At 33.3% G+C, this 21,018-nt stretch overlaps 1 protein-coding gene across 6 annotated transcripts in view; it reads left to right on the forward strand.

Annotated features, from left to right (window-relative positions):
• Positions 1–21,018, forward strand: part of LOC125679486 (solute carrier family 4 member 11-like) — a 141,576-nt gene that overhangs the window by 29,269 nt on the left and 91,289 nt on the right. For 2 of the 6 annotated variants that reach the window (XR_008800003.1, XM_048918744.2), the window contains exons 1-2: positions 12,677–13,074; positions 18,389–18,750. Coding sequence is in view for 5 of the 6 variants with exons in the window: in XM_048918744.2 (XP_048774701.1) it covers positions 18,408–18,750 (343 nt within the window). In the remaining variant the exon portion in view is untranslated. Of the gene's footprint in view, positions 1–7,067; positions 7,397–12,651; positions 13,075–18,388; positions 18,751–21,018 lie in introns of those variants that run through there. The other 4 variants (XM_048918748.2, XM_048918745.2, XM_048918747.2 and 1 more) reach the window with 3 other exon arrangements.

A 21,018-nucleotide genomic window follows, 5' to 3' on the forward strand; every position in this document is an offset into this window, starting at 1 on the left:
TTCAGTAGGTCATCTTTAGTTTCAGACATCTGCATACAACATTATTATGAGCCTTATAAAACAGTCCAATTTTTGTTCAATTTCATCAGATAAGTTGCTCAAACCAATAACATTTTCTTGTATCAAAAATTCCTCTGAGACGTTAAATAATGCAAAAAGAAGAAGAGACAACGTTTCACCCTGTTGAACTCCATTTTGACAAGAAAAGTATTCAGAATAATTATTATTGTGTAAAATTTTAGATTTGCAACCATTATACAAGTTAACGATAACATTCAAGCATTTTCCTGTTAAGTTACATTTCACAAATGTTTTCCATAATCCCAATCGCCATTAAATGCAGCCTTAAAGTCAATAAAAGCACAATATGATTTCTTTTTCTTAAGTAATGGCAATTCAGTCAGGGAGTATAGTATAAACATGTTATTAGCAGTAGAGTATTGTGCCCTGAAACCAGTGTGATTTTCCTCGATAAGATCAATAATATCAGCATACGATGTCAATCTCCTACCCAAAACAGATGTAAAAACTTTCCCAAGACAACTTAATAGTGTGATGGGGCGATAATTTTGTGGATAAATATAACTACCCTTTTTTTTAAAAAATTGGTTTTATATTCCCTACTAACCATGCTTCTGGTACACTTCCAGTATAAAAAACTAAATTAAATAATTTTACATACAATGGTACCATAATATTAATTGTTGGCATAATACATGCATATTTAATTTAAAGTTTATCATATATATATATATATATATATATATATATATATATATATGTATATATATATATTCAATAAATTATTTTTTCTTGGTATCGGGGTAGAATAAAGTCAAAAAATAAAATCCAATGCTCAAACTTTTATCTATAGCGCTTTCGCCCAAACTCCGTACAGCGTCAAATTCTCCGGGACTATTTTCCCCTACGAATAATGATATTGGAGTTGTAGCGTAACGGAATATACTGAGCTGACCGGAGCTTGGCTTTCGCCCTGCGGGCTCGTCAGAAGATTTTTAAACAAGTTCCATTATGACGTCATCTTCGTGACGTTATGTGGGCAACGTTAAACATAATATAGTTATGATTGTGACGTCAGAACATTATACAATATTAATGTTAGGCACTTTTAAAAATACAGACAAATTTTAAACAGTTCCGTCTATAAGTTTTAAGCGCCTCTGAATATTCCTGTACATAAAAGGAGACATTCTATGTAAAATGTACATGTTAAATAACATGAAGTAAAAATATTAACAGTTTAGTTTCGGCTTAAACAGTTTTATGAAATAGTTTTCCTTGGCTTTGCGTAATTGTTCATTTTCCTCTTTTACTTTATAAAATGGGAAAATATAAAAACTGCCTTCCCCGCACGAATCAAAATGTCCGCTACCCGGTGTGTTTCTTATCTGTTGTTTATGTACACGAACACGGTCAGCCAATTTGGTTCCTGTTTGTCCTATATAGTTTTCTCCACATGTAGGGCACGTCATACAATAAAGTAGATTTTTAGATTTACACGTCATAGTTGAATTTACTTTGAAGTTCATTCCGTTTTTGAAAGGAGTGGCCGGTTTGTATAAATTGGCAAGTACCGCATCGTGGATCCTCGCATTTGAAGACTGCTGGTTTTTCGGGGTTTGATGTAAATTTGGCTTTAGTGAGAATGTTTTTCAAATTTGGTGGTTGACGTCTGCTGTGGAGTATATCCGTGGGCTGAATGAGGTCATTTAATGTTTCTGATTGTTGAAGAATAGGGAATAACTGCTTGGCTGTTTTGAATATGTTGTGATTTCTCGGGTTGTGTGTAAGAACGAAAGGAATTTTGTTGTTGGTTTCTTCATGTTGTTTAGTAGTTCGCAATTCTGTGATGGGAGTTTCTTTAGCCTTTTGTATAGCTGTTTCAATTAATTTTGGTGGGTATTTCTGTCTGCATAAAAATGTCTTAAGTTCAGATAATCTTGTATTTCTGCGATCCTCATCTATTACTATTGTGCAAATTCTCCGGGCCATGTTAAAAGGGATGTTTCGTTTGGTGTGAGATGGATGGCACGGGTTAAACATCAAATATTGATGGGAATCTGTATTCTTGTAGTAAAGATCTTTTATGATTTTCACCCCCTCCTTTACAATCAGGATGTCTAAAAATGGTAATTCATTTTCGTTAATTTCCATTGTAAATCGTATGTTATCGTGTAGGTGATTCAGCATGTTGTGGAAGTGTTGTAGATCTTGTAAAGATTTGGTCCAAAAAATAAAGCAATCATCCAAATAGCGTTTCCATTTATTCTCAATATACAGGCCAAATTCTTCTTGTATAATGTTCTGACGTCACAATCATGACTGTATTATGTTTAACGTTGCCCACATAACGTCACGAGGATGACGTCATAATGGAACTTGTTTACATTGTTTAAAAATCTACCGACGAGCCCGAAAGCGCTATAGATAAAAGTTTGAGCAATTGGATTTTATTTTTTGACTTTATATATATATATATATATATATATATATATATATATATATTGGCTATGAGAGATAAACACGACTGAAGAAGACCGGTAACACGGTCGAAATATTTCTTCAAAGTGTTTTGATTTTTTTCTGTAAATATATATATGTATATGTATGTATGTATGTATATATATATATATATATATATATATATATATATATATATTCACTGAATCTTTTTTTTCTGATATCTCTTTTGAAGTTGACATTGCTTTCGTCATACATGCTTTCATCTTCATCATACAATGAATACATGTTTGTTGCAAACTAGTTCCTTCCGGTTTTCTAGTACACCTGTCCGCATAATCATTACATTATATATTTTAACATCACCCATGGAATGTCATACGATGATTCCATACTTATCTAAACAAAGTGCTTTCTTTGTTGTTTCATCGGGTGATAAAGGTATAAAGATACAGGCAGAAGAAATGCATAACCCGATGAAACAACAAAGAAAGAGTTTTTTATTGTTTATATCTATATTTTTATGTATTTTTAAAAACATACACCAGAATTAAGTTCTAAAATATCATATGGTTGACCCATTTGTTACGTTAAACGGATATACCCTTTGATGACGCTCCATATTTGGTAATGATTATGCATTACACCCTTGGTTTAGTTTAAACTTAAGATAATGAAAAATAACAAAAAATATTAAAAATAATAGTTGAATATCTTAAGATATATACCAACTTATGAATACAATAAAGTTGGGTACATAAAACTTTGTAAAAAAGAATAATTTTTGTAGAAATGTCTCATATCAGGACATTACACTAAATATCAGGACATTACACCCCTCGGGTTTGAAATTAATATGCATTAAAATGCATATATATTTTTTTTAATTATTATTTTAAGAAAGAAAAACGTATATTTAATTAGAAAAAAATCTTAAAATATCATATTTTGAAAATATGCTTTAGTGTAGATAGAATTATTGCCCATCAGTTCAATCAGGACATTACACTTATCAGGTCATTACACCGACCACCAGAAAAGACATAACTATCACACACCACGAAAACAAACCCGACAAATATTAAAGGGGCATGGACACGATTTAAGCTGAAAATTTTCAAATTTTATTTTAATATTTTTATTGTTTACAATGCTTAACTAAAGTATTTCTAATGCTCAACCAAAATTTGAATATCAGTTGCTGAGTTATAAGTGAGATACAGCACTCGCAATTCTTTGTTATGTAAACAAGGCTCGTGCCATGTTTTTGTTTACATTAGACTGTTCAATAGAAAGTAGGGTGTTTAAAACAAAATGAGATGTGCAAAACACTAGAAACTATTTAATTGTGTTAGGAATTCACTTATAAATTGAAAAAAAAATCTGCTTTAAAGGAAACGTTTACTAGTTTATACATGTATAACCTATGTAAGCAACAAAAAAACAAAAACAAAAAAACAACAAAAAAACCCCCAAAAAACCCACCACAGGCACCTGAATTTATATATAGAGGGGGTAGGATTTTTCGATCTTTGGCTTTATTGAGCAACTTATTGACAGAAAGTCAGGTGCCTGTGCAAAAACATGGCACAGTCCTTCTTTACATAACAAGGACTTGTGTCCTCTGTATCTCCCATGTACATTGACTACTGGCATTCAAATTTTTGCTGATCATTAGTAATGCCTTAGTTAAACATTCCAAACATTAAAGATCAAAAGATAGAATTTGAAAATTTTCAGCTCAAATCGTGTCCATGTCCCTTGTTAAAAGGAATGATCCACTGATGTGCTGAATGGAGAAAAAATGGTTTCGTTGTAAGCTGTCTACAGCGATGGTGTAGAAAGTTTGTATCGTGATCGGGTCGGAATGAAAGTAGAATTTTTTTTTTTCAAAATTATAGAAATCAGACAAATTTAGAGAGAAAACTTCCAAAACAACATGATTTTGAAATAAAATGGTGGGAAGATAGTGCCGAAAACGAAAAATAATATGTTTAGTACAAGAAAACGATTAAACTAAAAATTCAACACAGCCAATTAATAAACAAATGAATCTCGCACCCAAATCAACAATCCAAAAGGTGAGTGGGAGAGAAATCTATGGAAAAGATTCTACATGTATATTAGTTTTCAAGCTAATACATTTTTCAAGGTCAAACAAATGATTTTTTAAAGCCACAATCTTTTAATTCTAATATCAAAACATAAAGAGCTATGTGAATCCGTACTTATGAATATTTAAAATAATGTTTTATCATGGTTTTGAAGTCTAATAGTCTAATAATGATATATTGATGATATACTAGTTTTCAAGGTCAATATATATTTACCTTTAAACCCACCCACCCCTTTTAAAAAAAACGAATTCAAGTCGCAATCTTGAGATCGGAATATGAGAGAGAGAGAGAGAGAGAGAGAGAGAGAGAGAGAGAGAGAGAGAGAGAGATCCATGATTGTAATGATTTCTAATAACGATTTTTTAAAAACATAATATGGAAGTTTTGAAGGTCAAACAATAGGACTTTGCAATTTTGGAAATACTCATTATGGCTAAAGTAAGGCCCGAGCCTTGCAACGAAGGAAACGAAGTGTATTTCCATCGGTCATACAAAAGAAAATATCTCATCGGGTGAGTATTGGCGATTAGGCTGTGGAAACTGATTAAACTAAGGATTTATCTTAGGTTCATGCGCGTGAAATCATTCAAATAATTCATTCCACCTGGACGGAACGATTTCAAACGATGCATCCAGGATTTTTCTGTGCTCTTTCTCTCTGCATCGGTCATGTTATCTATATTTCTTTTCATTTACTTTATTATAGCATTCATGCTTTTTCACAAGGGTTCAGCACCTGATTTAGCTATGAATAGCTGAAGAGCTAAGTGCACATGGAGATCAAATTCAATTTCATCATTTTTTAGAGGGGATGTTGTATCAAGAAATGTATTGGTGGTATATGAAATATCCACCGTGAACTTAATACTATGGTGAAATGAATGAAAAAGGACACAAAATTGTCCAGACTTTCCCTTCCTTCGACCCATTTTATATCTATGTCATAAATAAACCTAAGCCAGATTAGGGGTTTGATGGGTACTTGTAGTAAAAGTTGATTTTCTAATCTGTCCATAAATATGTTTGCATAAGAAGGTGCCATTTTAGTTGCGTTTAAGTAAACGTTCTAAAAGCTCAACCAAGGAGTCAGTGGACGGTTTTTGTTGTTTTCTACTGTTCAAGACTTTCTTACATGCCTCAATCCTTCATCGTGAGGAATATTCGTGTATAATGATGCAACATCCATAGTCACGAGAATAGTGTTTTCAAGTTCAAAGTTGGTGTTTTGTTCATGTAGTCTGTCGTGTCTTTGAGGTAGGACGGTGTGGTTTCTATATGAGGTCGGTGTGGTTTCTACATGAGGTCGTTGGTGCATGTCCAAAAACTGAATTTTTTCTCTCAGTTGGATGACCAATAGCGCTGACAATTGGACGGCCTGGTATTCCTTCTATGTGTATTTTTAGTAGAAGGTAGAATTGTCCAGGTGTGCTGTCGTTAGAGGGAACGAGACAAGTGAAAGTTTCTAGACTTATTTCTTGATCGCGTCTCGTTTTTCTAGAGTATCGATGATAGCATCATTTGTGGGGTCAAAATCAATTTTTCTATAAAATAATTGATTTGACAAATGTCTAACACTGTTTATTTTTTAGTATACTCTTATTCTTACTGTTAATTAATAATCATGCTTAAAACATTGTTGTGACGTCAGTTCTTTGTCTTGACAGTACTTTATTTTTCATACTGTACTGAACATGGTCCAGTATTATCAAGAGCAGGCCAATATTATGAGAAATACTGTTTTACATAGAACAATGTTTTAAGTAAGATACAAGACTCCGATGGTCTATTATGTCAGATACGGGACTGACCACTCGCCGCTACGCGGCTCGTGCCAGTCCCGTATCTGACATTATAGACCATCTTCGTCTTGTATCCCTTACATATTATGAAAGACTTTATACTTATGTTATTGCCTATTCTCTTTAGAGAAGTCGAGAGGCATAGCCTTCATCGACTTCTCTTCGCAAGCATTCATATTTTGATTCTTGGAAACGTGTAAATGCCGGAGTCGGTGACGGTTTATGCTTCGACTGACGTTTCGACTCAAATGTGCCTGGATTTATGCAATAGACAAGTTGTTTTCAAACATTTAGCAGTAATGCACAAAACTCTTGCAAGGAAATTAACACTTACTTGCTTTTAATCCATTTTCAACATGTCCCCTGTCCCGGGTTTACGTTAAGGTATTCAATGTATAATGACCATATTTCATATCTAATAAATGGATGGTGGAATTTTTGTAATCATGGTATCATTTTGAAGGGTTCATCAAATAAAAATAATCCACCATAGGAATTTTCAAAATTTTGTTTACTGCTTGATTTATTTCACCTAGAATTTAACATTGAAGTATGTGGGAAAGGCATGTTTTATTACAATATTTTAAAAAGAAATTATATTTTCACACAAATCTCTTGGTAGAAAGTAACAAACACTTTCTCTTAGTGAAAATATGAAATAAAATGAATCATTGACCACACACATTTTTAGAAAATTAGAGTTTTCTTATTTTTACAAAGGGCAGACAACTCTTCCAAAAAGTCTTAAGTGCAAAAAGGTCAGCTTCTAATCATTTACCAGTCATGTGAATTTCATCTGCTTCACTTTCATCATTATTTAACAATAATCATTTATGTTGATCTAAATCCTTCAAAATTGTTCATTATCCTTTCATTATACATGGAATACCTTAACTGGTCTTGGGAGCTGTCACAATAGGGGACCAGTTAAGAGAAAAGCAGGCTGACGTAATCAAAGTTGTGATTTAAACCCGGGACTTTTAAATGGATTAAAAGCAAGTAAGTTTTGATTTCCTTGTGACGGTTTTGTGCATTGCTGTTAAATGTTTGAAAACAACTTGTCTGTTTCGTAAATCCAAGCACATCTGAGTCGAAACGTCGGTCGAAGCATAAACCGTCACCAACTCCGTCATTTACACGTTTTCCAGAATCAAAACATGAATGCTTGCGAAGAGAAGTCGATGAAGGCTATGCCTCTCGACTTCTCTATAGAGAATAGTTATTGCCATGTATATAGGGAGAGGGCGGTTTAAGTTTTTAGAACTTGTGCCCGATTCCTTTGTAATCCTTTGTAATAAAATACGTTCAAACCAAACCATGTAACTTTAAAAAGTTGACGAGGTCTGTTCCTTAGCTTGTTACAACTTCGTTACCGGTACGATAATAGAAAATTGTTCCGATGTGCCTCGGGTACCAGGCTAAAACAAAGGGTGGGTGTAAATGTAGTCCGGGACATATGTCCCGCCATGTCCGATATTGATATTCGCCGATTTAACGTTTTATGTTAGTATTTCTTTAAATATCTTACTAAATGTGTTTTAAGACAATCCCCAAGTGTCTTCATTGTGAATTTGGTGTATGAAAATTGCCTAATTATTTAGTAAATTGCTTTTATTTATTCTTTATGATGTAAAAGTAGTCCCGAAGATTTTAGGAAGAAAACGCAGTTCCGGTTTTTGTTTTCGACTTGTTAATAATTAAAATAAAGATTTTAATGTGTTTTATTTGGCTGTTGATTTTACTTGGATATTGTTTGATATCATAACAAAAAGATTTATTCAATATTCCACTTGTTATATGAATGCTCGTCCTTCTTTCTGTGGGACATCGCTTCGATGGTTGATCCGATACGAAAGAGTGTAAAAATAAAACCGGAACAAGATGACAGTTTGAGCCCGTTTTATGAATAGCTAGGCAAATGTTTTGAAGAGTACGTTTAGTAAGGAAGTTTGATTATAATTATATTCAAAATATTATAAGTAATAATAAGTAAATAAATAATAAAAAGACTAAGTATTTACATGTTTTGTTGAATATTCTGCTGTCCTCTACATGTATCATTTTAAAGCGAATATGAATATAAATATTTGAAATTTTATCTTCAATATCATTAAAACTGTGTAAGGTAAATACTAAATTCTAGCATTACTATTAATCAATATACATGGTTTTACTAATTATTGACATTAAATGAGAGTTGCTATCAAGGTTAATGATCGTCTAAAATAATTATTCAAATGCAGAAGCGCGCACATGATTTAACGATGAGAAGTAAGTTGATAACACTAGCTGTTTTTCTTTGGCTGACAAAGGTTGGTCATCACCCCTTCTCTAAATTAACCAAAATCAATTATAATACAGATACACGCATATGAAAATGGTGAGCATTGAAATTGAATGGTCAAATTCTTTAACGTCATTGGGTGCCGAAGTTTGTCCCCACCAATATTAAAAATTAAAATGTGCGAACAATATGCTTGTTGATTTTCCAGTTATATGTAGCAAGAACTTGACAACGTAATTAAATTAGACATTCTTTACACGTCTTATTAACTTACGGCTAACAACCCCCATGCTATATCAATTTTATTTATCCTTCCACGATATAATGTATAAATTACATTACATTTAACTTCTATGTAATACATGTACATTAACATTGCTGTTAGATTGTTTTGAGTTTGTAAAAATGTGATATATTATATTATAAATATTAATGATAAATACTGCCTTATTACCTGAATGCGAATTTAATGTTTTCATCTCAGTCCGGTTCTTTTATTAATATCCCAATTAGCTGTGATGTCCCGAGGGAAAAATGGGTTTAAAAAGCGTTTATCAGATTAATTTGTTTAATCAGACAAAATAACTAGAAATAAGGATGTCTTATGATTATCAATAAGACACAATACATAAAGTTATAAATGTTTTATGCATAAACAAGGCGAAAATAAAAACCGGAAATGCGTTTACTTCGTAATTTTTTTTCGGGACTATTTCTACACCCTAGAAAATAAATAAAAGCCATTTACTAAATATATAGGCAATTTTCATACACTAAATTCACAATGAAGATACTTGGTGATTGTCTTAAAACACATTTAGTAAGATATTTAGAGAAACACTGACAAAAAACGTTAAATCGGCGAATATCAATATCGGACATTGCGGGACATATGTCCCGGACTACATTTACACCCACCCTAAAACAAATCATAAAAGAAAAATCCGGATGAAAACGGTTGTTGAAATTGGTCGTTCATGTAAGCGTTTGTATGATTCGGAGTGCAAGTTAAAGAAAAGCGAATAGCGTATCACCGTATAAAACGAATACGATACGATCATGGTTTGTCAATCACCACTCGCTAAGATTTTCGAGTGTCTACTATTTTTACTCGCTATTTTTCAAATAATTTGAAAGTATTTCGAGCCTTGATTTACGCAAAGGAAAAAAGTTTGAATCATAAATCATATTCATTGCCTCAAACCACGTCCGAAGTCCGCATGGGAGAGGATCGTATATTTTGACCCCCCTCCTACCTTTTGCTACATGCCGATTTAGTCAAAGACATCATGAAAATAATCTTGGTTTTCCTGTCTAATAAATCATTCAACAATTCATTTTCGGCCATGCAGTTTCTAATGATGAATGAAGCAGAGACTGTCTATTAACAGTGCATCAGCATATATAATGCTTTCAGTCAAAGGTATTTATATTTTCCAGCAATTGTCAAAATAATGAAAGGTGTAAGATCTAATCAGTTTTTGACACTACTAAGTTTTTTCACTATACAAGTGAAAAAGACTACTAGAATCTATAATTTACTAGTCCTGATGATTTGTGACCAGTCTGGCTGCTGAAAGTAGACGGCCGAGTCGCGATGCGACGAGGGGAAGAGTGCGGGAGGGGGCTTGTCCCCTCTTAAAGAGGGTGGGGGTCCGGGGAAAAATTCAAAATCTAAATGCAAATTGTTCATTTGAGACAAATAAATGAAAATTTGATGACCAAATCTAGCCTCTATTTTTCCCGATTCTCACATCAAACCACCATATTCATGCTTGAATATTATGAAGAATACATAGTACCGTATTTTGTCGTATATGCTATGCACTTTTTTTTCAAGGATTTTCGGTGTGAGAAAGGGGTGCGTATTATTTACTAAATAGGTTTTTTTCCAGGTGAAACTCGGCGATTAAGTAATGTTTTACTCGGAGACATATCGTATGCTTGTTCACCTAATCGATCTCAAGAAAATTACTTCAGAACGTAAAATTGTAGAAAATGTTATATCGTTACTCAACAATATGCAATTTTATAATTATTTAAACTTTCCTTAAAACCACTACTTGCTTAGTAGATAATATATATATATATATATGTATGTAAATTTGCTCATGAGTAAGTAAAAGTATATTTGCTACGCGTTCAGACGAAGTTTAAATACCGTAATTAAGTAAATTCCGATAAAATTCATAAATGTAAAATAGAGATGTATGAAAACATCCCCACAGACTTTGATGACAACGACTTTCATTATGAGTGCCTTTCTTTAAACTTTGTCAAAAGTTAGAAAGTGCTTTGGCACCTGCCCCGCGGACTCTTGAGGTTTAGTTTAATGTAAAGAAAAAAGTAGCTATTGCCATTTACTCGTTAGGCCTCACCAGTTTGTAAAATAGTTCTTCGGATTTTCAAACCAAAAAAGTGAGGCGAGAGGGCGAAATCATTTTACAAATATTATTTTTAATTTTGGAGATAAAAATTATGCGGCTAGCGAATACAAGAAATATAAATATTTTTAATTGAATTATGTGTGATTTTAAAAAGCGACGCCTAACATAAAGATCTAAAATCATCAGATATCATTTGTTTACCACATAAACTTATATATTTTTCAACTTTTTTGATCGAATAGTTTACAGTAAGAATTTAAGTATTTCAGGTTTCAGACTTATTTTCTTTATACCTAGGCTAACACATGTACAATACTTTGCAACATTAACTAATGAGGTCATTTTGAAGAATTTTATTTAAGTTTCATTATTACAAACTTTCGATTCAGAGATATGCATATTGCTAGGGAAACATCCAGTTTTGACATTCATTGCAATCTCCATTCATCGCTTTGAGCATTTTTAAAAAAAATTTTGATAGGACATCACCAAACCTTTTGTTAATTTGTCGTTAACTATCGGTCCGGTTTAAAATAGTCCTTGATCAGTACCCCTTGCTTGTTGTAAGAGGTGAATAAATGGGGCGGTCCTTCAGATAGAACTGCAAAAACCCTAGATCCTTGTCACAGCAGGTGTGGCACGATAAAGACCCCTCAGTGCCATAAGCGCTGAGCATAGGCCTAAATTTTGCAGCCCTTCACCAGCAATGGTAACGTCTTCATGTGAGAGAAATATTTTCAAGAGAAACTTTAGTCAATATACAATCAATCGTACGCTGTCGATGTTCTCTAGATTAGTAAACAGTGGCACCGAATAGCGCTTCGAAAGTTTCATCAGCTTCCAGTTTGATTCCAGCATAAGAAACAACTTCCAATCCAGTGTTATGAAGTATCGTACATATTAAGATAGACATCATGAATAACTTGGCCGTATTACACAACTTAGGAAATTTCTCGAGAGTCTGCGCTTCTGTCATTTGTTACATACATCAAGGTCATATGTGCGCTTTTTGTAAAAAGTCTAAAAAAAAATTACGGATATTTTTGAACACGCGGGCGGATATTATTTTTTGATAAGATATTCACCGCATATTTCTCAGTTTAATTCAATATTCAAAAAAGGGGGACATTTTATGGACTACACAAGATCAATGATATCTGCATACTTATATCTATTTATAAAACTGTTATTTCATTTTTGAAGTATAGACAAAAATTACAGCAGTAGTGTTCAGAACTGTAGTACTTTTTGAGGAAGCCTTGTATAAACAGATGCGAAACGCAACATGCTATCAATTAGTAGCAATATATTTTACAGATTTTTGTGTGTGTGTGTGTGTGTCTAAAATGATACTCGTTTACCACTTGAAGCTGTTTACAGTTGATTTGTAAGACGTGAACTCTGGAGATACGGAGGACTGAATATTTGGCAGGTACAGAGTGTAGACACAGGCTATAGGGTACCCCCCTCCCTCCGTTTATCATCTGAATTCTCTTTGATATTCTCTTTTCTTCTCTTCTTAGGAGTGGGGTGATTCAAATTGAATATGACGCTTATTGAAAAATAGAGGTGGTCTAAATTTAGAAACAGTAGGACTTTGGGGGCGAGGGGCGTCTTGAAAAGTGGAAAACTGTTGAGCATGCATTTATCAGACCTGTAGAAGATACCAGCGTGCCGCTTAGTACAGTACCCCGTGGTGATCCTTGGTCAGTCTTATAGAGGTGGGAAACCCGTCGGGGGTGTTGTATTACATCACGTACAGATATATTCAGATTAGTTTGTATGAGACTCGTCGAAGCTGTGCTCGCTATCTCAAGGTGCAGCGAAACTTTGAATTGGCATTGTACGTTAATCCTTATTGGAGCCATATGATCCCGTGTGAATTGGGTGCTTTAACTGTGTATGCACTGTGTCCTTGAATAGAAACCTGCCTTATGTAATTGGTGGCGTGCAAGGTGATAAACTTTTGTTTTTATTGGAGTTGTGAATGAGGAGTTTACAAAAAGGTATGCTCGACACTTTTCTGATTATCACAGTAACTGTCTGCAGGGTTTATCGGCCGGATAACCTCTGGTTCTAACGAAGGTTAACTTATTAACAAAACAATAATTAACAGGGTAATTAATAATTTAAGTGAGTTTTCCCTTTTCTAATAATTGAATTGTCTTTCATCATTTGATAATATGTTCCAGTTAAAATTTTTCTATGCATTTTTTTTTTGTTGGTCTGTGTGCATGCTATTCCCTTTTGCAACTGCCGAACTGGATTGCAGTTGTTTTTATTTTAATTTAATGAATAGCTTTAAATGCCCAAAGAAAATACAATGACTTCAAATCTCTCTCTGTGTGTGTATTATTTTTGTTTTTTCTCAAATTATACCAAAATCAAAGTTGAAGGAAAACTTAGGCGTACATGTGATATGTACAGACACTTTCCATCCCATCCACACTGTCTCGTCTGCACATTAAAATTTACGCGAAATGAAAAAAATGTACAGATTGCCAAGTCTTGCCCTATAAATTCAGCCTAATAGCTGAATAACTCCAATTAAATTTCATTGTTATAATGTTTTGACAATAACTGGTCAATTTCCTACTGCTGAACTTTGACACGCTTGGCGGATTTCAGACGAAACTGCACAATGGTCAGAAATAGGTCAAACACGTGTTTTGTTTTAGAAGAAGGCAAAGTCATTATTGTCATTGGTAACTGACATCTTTTAAATTACATTTTATGTTAAATGAATTAAAGGTAAACAAATTAAAAGCAATGTTTGATACACATTGTTTTGTTTGAACAATCGATGAAAAATCTATTATATCACTTTAGGCCTAATTGTAAGTTGATTTTGTCACCAAATTTGATCACCCGAATTTTCTCTGTACTTGCAAAATGCTATGTATATACGAGTATAAAATTAGAAATGATGAAATATTACTAAGGTATCAACAACAATCAAATAGGTAACATTAAATGCTATATTCATGAGATAATTCTGTTGTATTACCACTTATGGAATTCGTGAATATATCTCCCCTGCATACTGTATAAATTATATAATATTGCATACTGTATGATTAAAATAATTTGTATAGGTGTATAAAACCATTTTGGGAATGATATTCTGTATAGATATTGTACCACTTTTTGTGTACAGAGTTTTCACTCGAAATCAATCACATTTTATTTAAGATTTGCAGTTGAAAAATTATCACGTTTCTAATTTTGGGCCCTGTCGAGGGCATACAAAGAAATAATATATATATATATATATATATATACACACACACACACACACATACAAAAATCATAAAAAAGGGTGATTATCCATATTTAGGGGTTCACAGAAATATTGACGGACATAGATTAATTATAGTAATTGTCATTTTGAAATTAATTTATTGAAGTACATAGTTGATATTGAATGATCAAATGAATGCAGATCTTATGTATCTTTCAGTTCATTAAATTTGTAAGGGCAATCTTACAAGTGGTTGATAAGAGCAAGATTCAATTAATTCCTTTTTCAAATTGAATGAATTTATAAACAGTATGTGGTATATGTAAACAGCACTAGTGGTACATGTATTTTAAGTCACGTAAATCTGTGGTATAATTATATGTAAATCTGTGGTATATGTAAATCTGGTATATATATATGCAAACAGTGGTATATATAAATCTGTATATGTAAGTCTGTGCTATAGAATAGAAGTATATATATATATATATATATATATAAATCTAGTATATGTAAATCTGGTATATGTAAATCTGTGGTATATATGAATTTGTGGTATATATGTAAATCTGTGGTATAATTATGTAAATCTGTGGTATATGTAAATATGTAGTATATGTAAACAGTGGTATATATAAATCTGTGGTGTGTGTAAATCTAGCATATGTAAATGAGTGGTATATATGTAAATCTGTGGTATATATAAATCTGGTATATATTTAAATCTGGTATATATAAATCTGTGGTATTATTAGTTACCTAGTCATCTAGTGATCTGGTATGGGATGACAACAGGTCACTAAGTCGCCTGGTATAAAACTTAATGACCTGGTGTCATCCCATATCAGGTCACTAGATGACTAGGTAACGAATTTACCCCACCGATGACCTATTATGATAATATGCATGAGGCTATTGCATACCAGAACTACAGACAACACCATATCATAAATATTCCTTGTTCAAAAACGGCTGTATTTAAACGTTTGCATGGACAAACATCATACCATTATACGTATACAGCAGTGTAAATATACCCGTGTGAGTATCATGCTGTGAGTGGTTCTGTAAGTGGTATAACACTTGACTGCATTGCAGAGGGACACAGGTTCGATTTCGATTTTCGTAGACAGACAAAATCATACCATAATTTTTCCCTGCATTACACATGTTGCATGGAGAGCTGTGTTTGATTCCAGGCTATTGAGAGGAAATACAATCCTATAACCTATCCAATTCATTTATGTGCTTCGTGTCGCAGCCTACTTTGAATAGTTTCTTTGGAGTTAATCAGAAATTTCTTTTTTTTTTTTTTTTATCTTGTCTGCTGCCAAACTTGCAAACCGTTTGGCCGTCATTGTTGTTGACAAATGCAACAAGAAAGATAACTCACAAGGAAGCCTGGTATAAATTTTGACGGTGACGTGGGATAGAATATCCCACGTCTTCACGTGACTGTAATGAGCCAATCACTATTCAGGATCTCCCAGCTAACTTATCAGAGGTGGGGTAAATATAAATCTGTGGTATATTGTAAATCTGTGGTATATTGTAAATCTGTGGTATATATAAATCTAGTATATATGTAAATCTGTGGTATATGTAAATGTGTGGTATATATAAATCTGTGGTATGTATAAATCTGTGGTATGTATATATATATATATATATATATGTCTTGTGGCTCTAAGAATTTAATATATGTTATTACATGTAGCGGATGTAAACAAATGTATATCAGAGAGACAGGAACGACTCTTGGAGTCAGAATTCGTGTACATAAGCAACACATTCAAGTACCGGAATACAGTAAAATAAAACTGAGTGAACATTTAGACATGTGTGGAAATGGACATTTTAATGTTTTCCCTTTTTACAGACTTTTCACAGACAATTTAGTGGAAAGGAGAGAAAAAGAAAAATATTTTATTCGCTCATTTAGACCTACGCTTAATAGGTTAATGTAAATTCTTTGTATTACGTCACAATAATACGCTCCAAATGACTCCCTCTGTATTGTTATGTCATTATATTGTTATAGTCATAACAACATAATTATGTAAAACGTCTGAAGATTTTTTAAAAATGAAAGCGCTTACGTTTTACAACGTGTTGTCATATTTTATTTAATATTTTACCTATATAGATAGATAGATAGATAGATATAAATCTGTGGTATATGTAAATCTGGTGTATATAAAAATCTGTGGTATATATGTAGGACTCTAAAGTGTGATGGTCATGCCAAAGTGCGATAGTCTGAGCTAAACCCCGATGGTATGACACGCCAAAGTGCGATGGTCCACACTCATGTACCAAAGTGCGATGGTCTGACACGCTAAAGTGTGATGGTGTGAAATGAATGCGCCAAAGTGTGATGGTTTCAACACGACAAAGTCCAATGGTGCATACTAATGTGCCAAAGTGCGATGGAGTGACACGCCGAAGTCCATTGGTTTGTAAACGACACAGTGTTTTGGTATAGATTGTACCAACCGTGTGTTGTTTCACCAAAATATCAGTGCAAAATCCATGCACAAAAAATAAGGATAAGGACTTATTTCATTACTGTTTAGTTGTCGTGTTATTAAACACAAAATTTTCCAATGCGAAATCGTATAGAATGTTTTGCATTATAAAATATCCCCAGGATTTTATCATGTGTACGTCACAAGTAATAAAAGAATGTTTGGGCAAAGTAGATAGTTCAACAACAAATGTACTTTGCCGCTCTCACAATCCTCAACAGTGTAAGCCTTGCCATTGATGTCGTCCATGTCAATCTTAAACGCCCTTGCCATCCTCGAATACATCTTGAAGAAGTTGGTGTCAGCACTGCAGCAGAAAGAACCTTCATTGGTGCAAACTGACGTTGCATGTCTTCTGTTTTATTTTGAAAGATATTAAGAATGACTTCACAATGAAGTGACATCACAAATGTTACTGAACCCACACCATTAGACTTTGGCGTGACCATCGCACTTTGGTGTCCCTAACATTAACAAACCATTTCACTTTGGCGCAGACCATCGCACTTTGGAGTGAACATCGCGCTTTAGAGTGACCATAGCACTTTCGAGTCTTACATAGTTGTAAATCTGTGGTATATGTAAATCTGTGATAAATGTAAACAGTGGTATATGTAAATCTGTGATATATGTAAACAGTGGTATATGTAAATCTGTGATATATGTAAACAGTGGTATATGTAAATCTGTGATATATGTAAACAGTGGTATATGTAAATCTGTAATATATGTAAACAGTGGTATATGTAAATCTGTGGTATTTGTAAATCTGTGGTATATATAAAGCTGTGGTATATGTAAATATGTGGTATACATAAATCTGTGGTATATGTAAATCTGTGGTATTTGTAAATCTGTAGTATATATAAAGCTGTGGTATATGTAAATATGTGGTATACATAAATCTGTGGTATATGTAAATCTGTGGTATTTGTAAATAGTGGTATATGTAAATCTGTGGTATGTAAATCTGTGGTATTTATAAATCTATGGTATATGTAAATCTGTGGTATGTAAATCTGTGGTATATGTAAACAGTGGTATATATAAATCTGTGGTATTTGTAAATAGTGGTATATGTAAATCTATGGTATGTAAATTGGTGGTATATATAAATCTATGGTATATGTAAATCTGTGGTATATATAAATCTGTGGTATATGTAAATCTGTGGTATATGTAAATCTGTGGTATATATGTAAATCTGTGGTATATATAAATCTGTGGTATATATATAAATCTATGGTATATGTAAATCTGTGGTATGTAAATCTGTGGTATATGTAAACAGTGGTATATGTAAATCTGTGGTAGACCTGGTATTTTTTGTATGCATTGGAATAATCTTGATTGTTAGGCCTTACATGGTCTTTTATCATCAATACTAAAGGACATATACTTTAATTTTTGGTCAAATTGTATTAGATCATGTTACCCTTTAATAGTTGGTAGAAAGTTGGGCTCATTTTGTCATTTTACCAAAAGATGGATATGAAATCCTCATAATTTATAGAAACAACAGAAACTTCATAGTAATGGTTTATTTTTTAGGTATCAATAGATTTCAGTTATGGAGGACACACCCCTTACTAATGATGTGGAATTAACAGTGGCCAGCTTTACAGACGAAGGTCCACCCCCTCCATACCAGAGGAAAGGCTGCCAACCTAACCCTCATACTCCTCATACACTTTCTATAGATATGTCTGGTAATACCCTAATCCCACCTAATGGTCACCTGACTAGTCCAGAATCATCCCGGAGGAGACACAAAAGTGACGGGGCCCTTCCAGTGGCCACCCTGACCTGTCAGGCCAGTGATAACCACCACTTGTCTCCCAGTCAAAGGAAATGCTCTGTGTTTGGAAGTCGGAGCACAATTAGTGGTATCAAGTTTGATGATCCATATGTAGGTAAGTTAATGATTTTAAAGATAATTGTCACTACAAAGATTCTTTTAAATTTCTCTACCAGTAATATTTTTTGGAAGGTAACTTTACTTTGCTGAATTTATCAATATTGTTCAACTTAAAAACTTGCATGAAGTTCTTCTTGAACCCTTATGGTACAATGACAAAATTAAGATACAAAATAAAACAACATTTTATAAGAAACTGTGTGACAAAGGCTTTCATTTAGTCTCAGATGTATTAGATAAAGATGGTGATTTCATTAAGTTTGAACATATCTGCAATGAACATTTAGTTAAGATATCTTTTACCTATTATGAAGGGCTTAAGAAAGCAATACTGAGATCTTGGCCGGATGTTCGACATCTGACATTAAACCAAACTTTAAAATCCTATCAGTCCATAGCCATTAGAATATTGATTAAAGAGTTAGATTGTTGCCAGAATTTGGTCATGCCTGTCTTTTGGATATTGCAAAAGACAGGGAAAAGAGTGCAATTTGATTCACAAACAATAATATTTGGCCTATTGACTGAGCATGGAAATATTATTAATCTTATTACTATGTTGGTCAAGAGATGTATATTTCCATTCTCTAGGAAAGGTTTACCTTTTACATTTAATGATATATTTACAATTATACTGTTCACATGAAAAAAGTCTTTATAACACAAATGTCTTTCTGAAAAGGTGGTCAAAATGGAAATGTCTTTTGAATAACTTAATTTTTCAAATGATTTAATTGCTGTTACTTTAAAATGTTACTCATGTTATTATTAATTATTCTTCCCAACTGTGTGAATGCAAGGATGAAAGTTGTCTTATATGTTTATATATGTTTTGAAAAGCTATTAGAAAAAAAAAATATTCTTTTGAAAGTTTGTAATTGTTAGTTCATAGGTGTAATTTTTTATTTGCCTGGTTAGAATAGATAAAAGTAGAGTAGTTCTAATGTGTGTAGTATTGTAGTATAGGAAAGAATAAGATCTTTGGCTGGACTGGGAATCGAACCTGGGACCCCTGCATTACTTAGTCAGGTGCTCTAACCACTGAGCTATCCAGGCGATATCATGGTTTTTCTTGTTTAGACACAATCGCGGGTTCATGATTTCGCAGATTTGAATCACTATACCCCCTTTCCACGGTCTGTATTTTAACACATCATGTTGTATCAAAGAGAGACAACTCCATTTTCCCCCTGAAGATGGGAGCGGTATTCAGTTCAGTAACTAAGCAACTCTCAGGGGGTTTAGATACTAGAACATTCATTAGTTTTGGCAAAGAAGTAGATGAACAAAAAGAGGTATTGATCCAGTCATTCATCAGTGTCGGTGGGGGGTCAAGTCTGTTATATCACAGTTAAACTCGACTGTCCGGATCGACACTTTTAATATTTCCTTTTGATAAACTATTTAGAGTATCTATGGTAAATAACCAATGCATAATTTCAGTCTACATGTTTATTAAGCTGAGAGCGTTAGGCCGCGGAGATACATGTTTTAGGATTTTTCAGCCTAGGTGTCACGAGTCATTCCCCTTTGGCAGACCTGTTTACTTGTACGTTTTCGCCGTATTTTTTACGGTAAAAGTTAAAAAAATACGTTTTATGGTGATTGGTCGCGAAAATACGGTCAAAAACGATAATCGGTAAAAAAAAATCGTTTCGTCAAAATTCGATCTAGAAAATTATTAACTTTTAAAGATCAAAGTCATTTAAGCGCTTTATGAAATAGAAACATATTAAAGCATGTAAAAGATCGAGATTAATACAGCATGGTGACAAACCATGTCAAAACGGGAGTGCGTTCTACCAGAAAAAATCTTTGTTTCCTTACAATATGAAAAGCGATTCTTCCGTTTTAGATACATGTATGTTTTTAAAGTGTTTATTACAAGATGAATAGATTAAATTGAGTATTCAAGGAAAGCAAAGTAATTTAAAAAGGGGTAATTTGATGAGTCAAGAAAAGTAGTCTAGTGCTAATTGATCTGATGTACACGCGTGTGAATCCATGTGGAGGCTGCTTGTGTTTTGATTGATCAAACAACAAGAGTTGGCTCATACTCTATAATAAAGGGGTGATTAAAAAATGAAAACATTTAAATCATTACTGATTTGAGTAGTGAGAATTTAAAAAAAATACATGGCAATGGCCTGCATTTTTCAAAGTGCTTTGTGAGTTATTTTCCCCTGATTACAGAGGGGGGGGGGGGGGGGGGGGGGGGGGGGGGGGGGCTGTACACGCATGTGAATCCATGTGGAGGCTGCTT

The sequence above is a fragment of the Ostrea edulis genome, chromosome 2 (assembly GCF_947568905.1).
Source record: "Ostrea edulis chromosome 2, xbOstEdul1.1, whole genome shotgun sequence".
In the NCBI taxonomy this organism is placed as follows: Eukaryota; Metazoa; Mollusca; class Bivalvia; order Ostreida; family Ostreidae; genus Ostrea; species Ostrea edulis.